We start from the raw sequence: 10,334 nt of genomic DNA on the forward strand, positions 1-10,334 counted from the left end.
CAATTTCAATTCAGCCAGAAAAAATAATGATATCGCGTTCAGTATCTTTGCAAGGACTACTACACACAGGACATGCATAGCCTATGTCCAGCCTCTGCTAGCAGAGGCGATCGCCTACACTATGAAAATGCTGGTGTTTTAGTGGCATCAACAAATGATATGCCCATAATTGTTTCATACAATAGTATTACAATGTGTGTAGTAGTCCTTGGTCAGAACCATAGACTTTTTGCCNACTTTGCTTAGTACAAAATTTTGAACTTCAAAACTGGCAAAAAGTCTATGGTTCTGACCAAGGACTACTACACACATTGTAATACTATTGTATGAAACAATTATGGGCATATCATTTGTTGATGCCACTAAAACAACAGCATTTTCATAGTGTAGGCGATCGCCTCTGCTAGCAGAGGCTGGACATAGGCTATGCATGTCCTGTGTGTAGTAGTCCTTGTATCTTTGTTATAATTTTTTTATTAATAGTATCGATTTCATTCCATGGTCTTCGCCAATGGTCTATTCTCCCTTTTACTTAAAATCAGAAAAAAACGTTAGCAGAATCTTTTATCATATTAGCTATTTTAAAAACAATTGCAAGGTTTGATGGGCATGTCAAATGTCTGTGAATTGGTGATAGTCACCAGGGTAAATTTTAGGTCGTTGTGCCAAGTAGGCTCAGGCTCAATTTTGCTATTGCTGTCATTTGATGACAATGGTGATCTGTCATTGTGAGTCGTTGGTTTCTTCTGAGTTGTTAATTAATGTCTAGGTTTATTATGTGCCATTTCATATTCTTGTGGCATTATTGTATAGTAATACTTGGTTTAAGACGGATAAAAAAATTCCCTAGCATCTCGCAAAAAGAGCCCAACTGATTAGGAAATAGTGCAGCTTTATTCCTGATGGACGATATTAACACAAATCCAAGACATAAGCCATCAAGTTATCGCAGCCCTATTCAAACCTCAGTCTTGCGTTGAGACTTGACTATTGTCAAGCTGGCCTTACTCAGATAAAATTGTCTGGAATGTGTCACGGAAATCACAACCTTGTAACATTTACATTTTATAAGAAGGCGCTTCAAGACCGGAGTAGATCTAATCCTATTCATTGAAAGCCGTTACAGCCCAAGTGCAATCGTTTCAAGGAGAAAACTGGTGTTGTCAAAACCAAATAAAGTCAGTCGGAATTTTCAAACACTACTTGAAAATGGCATAGTAGAGATATCTTTGCTATATATCTCCCAGTAATAATACCAGCAATTCTTAATGAGAATTTAAATTTGAAAATTAAAATTTTCCGATAAATGAGCTAATGTTACATTAAAAGTCTCTTCCTTTGAATTCATGACAAGCAAGGAGTAGAGTAAATGAACAAGTTTCTAAGGAAACATTGGGATTATTTCAAAATAATCGTGACACTTGCTATCACATATTCATTTAAATTACTGATGAAACTCCATCTTTCACATAACTTTTATCCATTCTCACTGTGCGGTTCCCGATTTATGTTTACAGCTTATTCTCAGGTCATTTTTCATTCATTCATCATTTTCGCTTATTCTCAGGTGCGAAACGCCGCGACATTTGCGCTGTTCGGTGTTCCTTAACTGTCTTATTCTTGCATACAAACCTGACGGTGATATTGCGGTGATGACAGTTATTTTAACAATATATTGCATTTTTCATTCATTTCAGGATCTCAGACAGTAACTTCCCTCCGGACTTGACACACTGCTTCGTCGAGCTCAGGCACAGCCCCAAGTTTGACTTAGCACTCTTCGCCAAGAACAAAGTGAGATTATGTGCCTATTTCTTATATAATTTTTGAAATCGAATCCTTGAAAGATTCAATGTGCTTTCAGTTCTTGCCCATCGTTCTATACAGCCAATATGACGTGTATAAAATAGCATTACTTCTGATCAATTCTCTACTTGATTGTACAAGATCCGTTAGTCGCGTTGAAATTTCCGACAGGTCCGGAAGATATTGAAATCACAGGACCTACTTGTACCTCATACGTTATGGTTGCTTTCAGGTGCCGTGCCTTGACCCGGTTTTCATCCACAAGAGTTTAGTGAGCGCAGGGAGACTGGATCCAGAGCAACACTGCCTCGAGGAATATCAAAATATCATAGCCAACATGACCGAGTGCGAGAGCGACAAATTTCTCGTGAAGAAATAAGCAAACGCGCTGATCAAATTTAGGCCAATTTTAATTAGCGAAAAACGTCTTTTTAATAGTTGTAATAGAACCATTTAGCTGAGTAGATTTGCATAAAGGAAACAATTGGCGAGCCATCACAAGTTTCCACAACTTAGAAATAACTGGAATAGTTGTCAACTATTCATTTTTTAATAATGACGATATTTTACAAGAATGGGCACGTGTCATTTTGTTTTAATAACTTCATGCTAGCAGATTTCACGGTAAACGCATGCCAAATTGAATATGAATAAAAGAGAAGCAAATAAAATTATGTATTTGTTTTAAAGCTAAACCAGCTGCGGAGATTCTTGACTTTAAGTCTATTACAAATTATAACTGGTTGTTTACACAACTTGGTTGAAATATCATAACCATGAAATGTATATAGCGTCTTTTACCAAGTACAAATTGATATAAATCGAAAACTTTAAAAAAAAAAGTGTAGCATAATTTCGTTACTTTTATAAACGAGCATTAAAGCAAGTCGAGAACAATTGCCTACATTCATGAATACAGCTCCCAATTTCCCAAAATAAGCATTTAACTTGACTAGTCAAACTAAAATACGGGCTGCCGTAGCCTCAAGTAAACATAACATTAACATATATTGCACCACACAAATGATATTGAACTGAAATTTACTGGGTTCTAGTTTAAGATATTTAGAAGCAAAGCAAGGACCATGAGGAGTCCTAATATCGATTTATTGTTTCACATTTACTTGACCATAATTTAGGGTTTGTTATAAAACGCCTAGCGGTCTGCCTGAGGACCCAGGCAGTGAACTAGTTATCCTATGACACTTCATAAGTCAATTCGAAAAATTTAATTGAACGATGTGCTAAGTAATATTCTCAAACTTTAGCTCCGTCCGCATACTGAGACTAAATATTGATTCAGTTCACTTCCCAGAAAATTGGCAAGCCAGCAATATTCTTTCTTCATCAAGGGATAATAATGTCGTCTAGCGTGGCAACAATATCATACTGAGCTACGTGTTAGCGTCTCTAATTCTCCAGTAACTGATACTCGAGAACAATCTTCTCAATATTACAGATATTAGAATCCAGAACAAGTGTGTATAGCTAGGAAAATAATGCCTTCTCGCTCCACAATGTCGAGAGTCCTGTATTAATCATCACTCGTCCTGGATACCTACATCTCACAACACACCGCATGGCTTTAATACTACATAGAAAGACTTGGTGATCAACAGGCAACTGCAACACACAGTGGCTGACAGAACGTAGACATGCGGCATGAAGCCTGCTTGGAGATCAGCAAAAAGTAAGCTGATTAATACTACATTTGAATCGAGCTTTGTCACAGGTGGGCATAAAAATTTCAATCTCCCAATCATATTGCAGCTAAAGTTCATGTTATTAAAAAAAATATGTTCGCAAAAAGACGATAAATACACCATAATGCCAAGTTTACCCACTTTCTTCGTGAAGTTCAGAGCTTTAGGATGTACTATATCTGAAAAAATTCTTTCAAGTTGAAGTTGCTAAAAACATATGGCACTCGTTTGAAGATAACGCAACAGAAAATTTGCTGTTAGAATTAACAACTGCAGTAATTAGATGAATCACGGCCGATAAAACAACGAAATTGTAATAATATATTACTCGCGAAATAATCAAAAAGCTGCAGCTGTAAGCGACAAAAGCTTTCAAAATTAAACTCAGCAAGGCAGCAACACTTTCAGCCTAAGCCTTCAATTGATAATCAAGGCTTCCTCAAAGCTTGAAGTTTTTTCAGGTAATATTCATGATCCCTGATGGTGGCGAGCAAACCATTGCTGTTGAGGAATTGAGTGCTGTCGCCGTACGAGATTATGTTGCTGACGGGGCTGAGGGTGGTGAGTGTGCCTCCCATGGCACTGAGGATGGCGTGGCCCGCGCACAGATCCCACTTCTTGATGGCCGTCGTGTGCACATACGCATCCGCTCTGCCCTGAATCACCTCCAGTATTTTGTATCCTGCAACAAACTTGCTACTTGTCAACATGAAGAAAATTATTATCATTTATGTTAGTAGTATCTAATGTGATGTTTTTTTTTTTTTCAATGATGCGGATGTGAGACAGAAAAAGTTCAGGTATTCGCTTCAAACAACAAACCCTTTACCTCAGGCCTCATGACATTTGAGGCTTACAAATTTGAAGTTATTCATCCTTCTAACACGCGATGGTGATGGGTTAGCCCGACAGTTACAGGGAAAGATGAATTTGACTCTGAATTGGCTATTAAAATGTGAAAAAAACAAGTAATAACATTTTAGCTAGGCTGAATGCTAAATTCTCAGTAACAGACCAGCGCCTCCTGCATGTATGACTTGCGTTTTATCACCAAAGGCCTGTAAGGCCACCTCCGCTACCGTTCCTTTGTGAGATCTGCTCACGATGATGCGCGGTGACGAAGACGGGACTAATTCAGCAGCTGACCCCTGCACAGAATATATATGTTTATTAAAAGACTCCAGGACATAAATTATAACTACAATTGTATTCTTCACCAATCTATACCACCCACTGCAAATGCAGTCACGATTTCAATTAGTGAAATGTGTAGCCAGTATTGCGTTATTGAAGATGGTGAATTTAATAATATGAAAGGAGTTGCCGAGGCAACTCGTTTTAATTTAATAAAATTCGAGTAGCTGAGGAATGTAAGGACAAGCAAGCAAATTCTATTTCATTATGAAGATTCAGATCACACTAAAAAAGGTTGGTGAGTAAGGACAAATACTCGGGGTTAAATGTAAATGTAAACTGAACATCACTAAAAGTTACCACACTGAAATTTGAAGAACAAAATAATTGAAATATCAAGAACAAAATAATTATTCTTGATAATTGCTAAATTGGATGCATGGGTATATTTTCATAACATAAAGCACACAAAAACCTCAACCATTATTACTAAAAGCGTACTTTTTTAATCGTCTTGAGATTAGCCGAAAGCCCATGACCAACCCAGCCCCAGTAGGTGATGGGGATGAAAGGGCTATGGACAACACCAAGCACAGGGACGCCCTTCACTGCTACCCCAACCATGGTGGTTACATACTGGCGCAGATCCTCTGAAAACCATTACAATGTGATTAATTTCATATTACTGATAAGGAGGGCAAATTTTGCAAGGGCGTAATTCTCTTATAAGTATTTATATTTGCATTTGTATACAGTACTTGTATATACTTTTATATGTATTTATTTATATTTGTCATAAAAGAAAGAGAAATGAGCCTTGTAGAGACACAGTTGTACAGATGCCACTCAGGCTACAAATTACCTGTGTATTCCTGTGTTGCATCTAGAGGATCAATCCATACTGTGATGTCTTTAGAATAAACAATTTCGTCAGAGGAAATATTATCATCAATTTCACGTAGTTTTCTTTCAGCTGGTTCAATAGTAGCTGGATCAATCTTGGAATCATGTTCTTCAGACACAATCTGGGGTTAAAAATAATGCAAACTTAGGGCATTACGAATAGATTACAAGTACATGGAGACAAAAAGGTACCATTTTGAACATTTACATTTTAGTAGGTATGATCACCATTTAGCACTCATCACTTTACCAATAACCTATTTATTTCTCATAGCATGTTCTAATTTTGAAATTTTCAAAAAATCAAGCTATTTGGCCAGGTTGTAATGCTGCTTGCAAAGTTGCAGGCTGTTACTCCAGCAACATGAGATTCAATCCTCATAAATTGTTACATCAACTTCAATTGTATCTTAGCATATTGAATACCTTGATACTAGGGAAAGACTTTTTCAGTGAGTAGTACATGACTATGTGGGACTTGTAATCTCCATCAGTAACAGGATCGTTTGCTCCTTCTTTTGTTTCACCTTTACTGAGCTCATGAAGTGAGGCTGCATCTCTAACTTGCCGCACCTGCACATTTAAACCATGTTGTTAGTAAAGGAACTAATATAACTTGACGAGTTTTTCATGACAAAATCATATGAAAAAACATGATACATGGAAAATTACTGCCTCATATTAGTATAACTTCAATATTTCAAAAACAAAACCGAAACTGAAAAGAATTAGACTGGGAATTAGAATAATCAAAAGATGACATCAAATGAAGAAAAATATTTTAATACAGATGCTTCAAATGATCTACAGAAGCTATTAAACAAACTAATTTGTTTTGAATTCCCTTCTTCATGAAAATTTTGCAGCAAATAACAATCTTTGTGAAAAAAATTATTCATAAATAACAGTTGAAATAATAAAATTATGTAGATAACAAACATAATTCTCAAATAATCATCTATCAAAAATATTCAGAAGGATAGTTCACAGCATATTTCAATGAGCCAGTTAGACTCATGTCAGACTATTATGTATGCAATAAGTCCCTATTAATATTATTTGAAATTTATTCCATTGATGTTAAACAAGTTACAAAATCACACTAAATGACATTTTTCCATACAAAAAGCAGCAGTAACAGGGCATATTTAGATCAGAAAAACAGCTTAATGAAAAGTTCCACATGAGTTCAACTGAAATGTAGGCTAAGCACAACACACTCACCTCATTCCCTCCCCTGACAGCAGCATCAATGGCAGCACTGAGAAGCTCCTTCAAGCTGACAACTTTCCCGTCTGGAGGCTCAAAGGATATCTTTTCATCTCTTGCACTAGATGTAGAGGATGAAGTGTGGTAGAAAAATATTATTAGCCCTACCACAAATATAAGGAAAAACAATCCAGTTTTGTTTATCTGAATTGAGCTCCCCATATTCATATCTGATAAAGTTTTGCACAGTTACAGTTTTGCACACATATAACTGAAATACTGCTCAGCAGAGATAGAAAAGTTTTTGATGAAATCAAATCAATTACCAGCCCAGTATCAAATTACCAGCCCCACAACACAAAAGATACACTGCTCAACAAGTACATCAACATTGTTCAACCAATAGTACCAATCAATATCAACACTAAAACAGTCAGCAACTCTCAAATGCAACAATGCCTCAGCTGTTATCAATTTGTACAGGAAGAGATCAATAGCTCATCTCCATTTCAATAATTGAAAATGCAAAAATCAACTAGACAGAGGCTGGTTCAGCTTTTTTCTTGTCACTGCAGTCTCATCAACAGCTACAAAGGTCGGTTCAACAGTAATGTCAGCAATAGTTGTAAGTAATGCAAACTGTTTCCAGACAAGGTGCCTTACCTAATAAATCTTAATAACAATCCAACCTTCCTGATTACAATAAAAGTCTAGTATAGCCAACAGTAATAGCAAGCCAGCTCCAGCCTTAGCTGTATTAGTAGTGCTCCTCTGGTTGAGTACAGCCTTGTAGCTCAGCTAGAGGAGCAACTATGCAACCTGTAATTTACTAATTTTAATTGTCAGATTTTAGCTTGTTGGCAGCTAGGTATTTCATGACAATCTCTATGTTTAACTGGATGCTTAGTTTGGTTAACTAATGTTTTGAAACAAAGGAATATCAATTTATAACCAAACCTTGATTACCAGAAGTTTCTTTTGACAGCTTGTTAGCTGTAATATAAATATACAAGTGTTGTCACATTGTGTTCTAAAAAAAATTTTAGATCATATTTGCCGATTAACAATTTATGACTCTGTGAGATATCTATGAGTATGTAATAAGAGTTGTGAGAAATTATTATTCCTCACCATCTTTTGTATATATTTTGAGTTTTCGACTTTTCGTTATTGAATTAAATCCGTTTTTCTGAATTCATTATTACACGTAGAATTTATCCAAGGTAGTTTATATATATTGCAGCTCTCAATGAAGAGCAGGGCTTTTTATTTCGAATGGCTGTTCCTTGATATATTCGCGGCAATTTATCAAACCCTGAATATACCGTCAACTGGGGTGACTTCGGCCAATGTTTATGATTTTGTTTTGCGGCCATCTGTTTCTGTTGTAGTTGTGTTATGCGATTGGAACAAAATGGTTTCCAATGTAGTTTTTTTCTTATCTATTGATTGGAAACGGTTTTGTTTCAATAATTTTATATCCTGCTTTACCAACACAATCTGGATGCCACAGTACTGTAAAGAAAAAAAAAACTGAGTGCAAACTTCAATATTTAGAGATACGAAAAGAAATTTAGAATCAGATGTGTTTCACTTATTTTGGCATCTTGTATAATGATTATATCAATGGCTATATGTTTTTTACCACAGGTAATATATATGCTTGAAGAATTAGCTGGCCAAAGTCACCCAATAGTATATGGGCTAAATGGGGTGACTTCAGCCAGCCAATAAATGTTTAGAATAACGGATTTTTCTTCGTTTTTTCAGACAATATGCGCGGCTATATATGTAAATTAGATTCTGTGCCATATAGGATAGGTATATTCTGAGGAGTCATTTAAGAAAGCATTTCAATTGATAAAAGATGGTGTTAGCTTAAGAGAAGCTGCTAATATTTGCAAAGTCCCTCGTTCAACTTTGAGCAACCGATGTGTTGGCTGTCATGCTAAAAATTTAGGACAGTCTATATACTCTTTCACCTACAGAGGAGTCAGATTTAGTATCCTACATTATTCTGCTTTCAGACTGGGGTTTCGCATTAGATGGTATGGATCTGCGTTTTTTGGTTAAAAATTACCTTGACAAACAGGGTCGCACGTTACGCAAGTTCAAGGGTCACACCTCTATCAAGCATCATTGGTTTTTTGACGAATGCTCGAGATCCTATAGGGACTAGATTTTTTCAAACTTTCACATCCAGCTGCCATTGAAATCGACAGAAAGCAGCTTTAATGAAGCATATTATTCACAAATGTGGCTTTTATATTTGTGTTACTATTTTTATAATAGGTACACAGTGGCATTGATTATCATTTTTTAAAACACCCTACGTGGCCAATGTCACCCCGCTAATGGTTGAATTGAAAGGCCTCAAAATCATTTTACTATGTTTTTACTGCCTTTCAACACATGTGGCCGAAGTCACCCCATCGCGGGGTGACATCGGCCACCCAGCTAATTTAAAAAAAAAATTATTAAGCAATAAAAGTGACATAATTTAGACATGACATATTCAAAGAAGAACCTTTCAGTAATATATTTACAAATTTACAATCCCTAGCAATGCCTCATTCCTATTTTGTAGAATTTGATCGGCAGAAACTAGTGTAATTTGGCCGAAGTCACCCCAGTTGACAGTACTACTAAAGTTTAAATTTCAATGGCAAGTTCTACTTCTATGTACAAGTATACCTATTACCTTGCTACATACCTGTTTCCCTGTTCTTTTGTTTGAGTGAATTGCATTTGACTTTCATTTTGTTTATTTTTTACTCTATGAAATTAGTTTACCTCCTGTGGGGAATTGGACATAGTTTAAGGTGTCAAAATATCTAAATAAATGCATAAAATTCGATTTATCAAATTAAAATATTGATCAATTCAAAATTTTCCATCTACTTGTCTCGTGTATGAATGGTGCAGTAACCCGAAACTGCACACACAAAGTTCACTTCAATTAAATTACTAGTTTAACTCTGCTCCTAACTTCTAAAGCATAAAATCTCTTACTATTCTTCCTATATTTCTCGTACAATTTCCCCCTACTCCAACTGATTTCCTCTATTTTCATGAATTCATTCTTCCTTCAAGCAGTGTTTTCTCACACTGGGCAATAAAACCTCAGGTGGGCAAGTATTTATTGTGAAAATTATATTATAACAATTTGTCAGCGATTAATAGTTCCACCCTAGCTAGTTTTCTCAGTGATTGAATCTGTATCTATTTTTCCTACAGTATCCATCCAGCACCAGACCCTGGCCGGCTTGCTATTTCCCTACTACGTCACAATGACCTCATTCCGAACCCGTATTAGCCTGACCAGGATTTTAAACGTTGTTAAACCTTCAAGGATTTGATTAACTCTAGATGAATAAGCTCTTCTGACCCAAATTAGCATTTAAAATGTTCGAATAGTACGGCGTATTGCTTATGAAAATAAAATGTTTGCTTTCTAATAAAACTTTAGAATGTTGGTTTCACTGCTTATCTTGTACTTACCTGTCGATTGTGTGAAAACGTCACACAAGTTAATACTGAGGTTTCATGGATAGTTAATTGATCAATGATCATTATTTC

The 10,334-nt window shown here is 36.0% G+C and overlaps 2 protein-coding genes across 5 annotated transcripts in view; one reads left to right on the top strand and one right to left on the bottom strand.

The window, feature by feature from the left end:
- The window catches only part of LOC108674850 (DNA topoisomerase 2-binding protein 1), a 26,445-nt gene extending 23,968 nt beyond the window's left edge, over positions 1–2,477 (top strand). For all 3 annotated transcript variants that reach the window (XM_018162829.2, XM_018162831.2, XM_018162830.2), the window contains 2 exons: positions 1,698–1,794; positions 2,039–2,477. In XM_018162829.2, coding sequence (XP_018018318.1) covers positions 1,698–1,794; positions 2,039–2,185 — 244 coding nt within the window. In that variant the 3' untranslated portion in view covers positions 2,186–2,477. The remainder of the gene's footprint in view (positions 1–1,697; positions 1,795–2,038) is intronic.
- Positions 2,470–7,181, bottom strand: LOC108674852 (Golgi-resident adenosine 3',5'-bisphosphate 3'-phosphatase-like). Of its 2 annotated transcripts, none has more exons than XM_018162833.2 (6): positions 6,771–7,181; positions 5,973–6,119; positions 5,506–5,668; positions 5,145–5,293; positions 4,551–4,657; positions 2,470–4,191 (listed from the first exon to the last, which is right to left on the bottom strand). In XM_018162833.2, exons 1-6 carry the CDS (start codon positions 6,981–6,983, stop codon positions 3,978–3,980), a joined length of 993 nt encoding a protein of 330 aa, XP_018018322.1. In that variant the 5' UTR covers positions 6,984–7,181; the 3' UTR covers positions 2,470–3,977. The 2 variants fall into 2 exon arrangements, with proteins under 2 accessions (XP_018018322.1, XP_018018321.1); XM_018162832.2 differs by having other exon boundaries at positions 4,525–4,657; positions 6,771–7,174.
- Positions 7,182–10,334: the final 3,153 nt, after the last annotated feature.

The sequence above is a fragment of the Hyalella azteca genome, unplaced genomic scaffold, assembly GCF_000764305.2.
Source record: "Hyalella azteca isolate HAZT.00-mixed unplaced genomic scaffold, Hazt_2.0.2 contig111, whole genome shotgun sequence".
Taxonomy (NCBI): Eukaryota; Metazoa; Arthropoda; class Malacostraca; order Amphipoda; family Hyalellidae; genus Hyalella; species Hyalella azteca.

What these genes read in the sequence shown, in the direction of transcription:
- LOC108674852 (XM_018162832.2), bottom strand. Translation starts at nt 6,983, where the DNA reads ATGAATATGGGGAGCTCAATTCAGATAAACAAAACTGGATTGTTTTTC. An exon ending in TGCAACACAGGAATACACAG is followed by an intron (nt 5,294 to 5,505) that starts GTAATTTGTAGC and finishes AATGGTTTTCAG; the next exon opens with AGGATCTGCGCCAGTATGTA. An exon ending in ATCTCAAGACGATTAAAAAA is followed by an intron (nt 4,658 to 5,144) that starts GTACGCTTTTAG and finishes TATTCTGTGCAG; the next exon opens with GGGTCAGCTGCTGAATTAGT.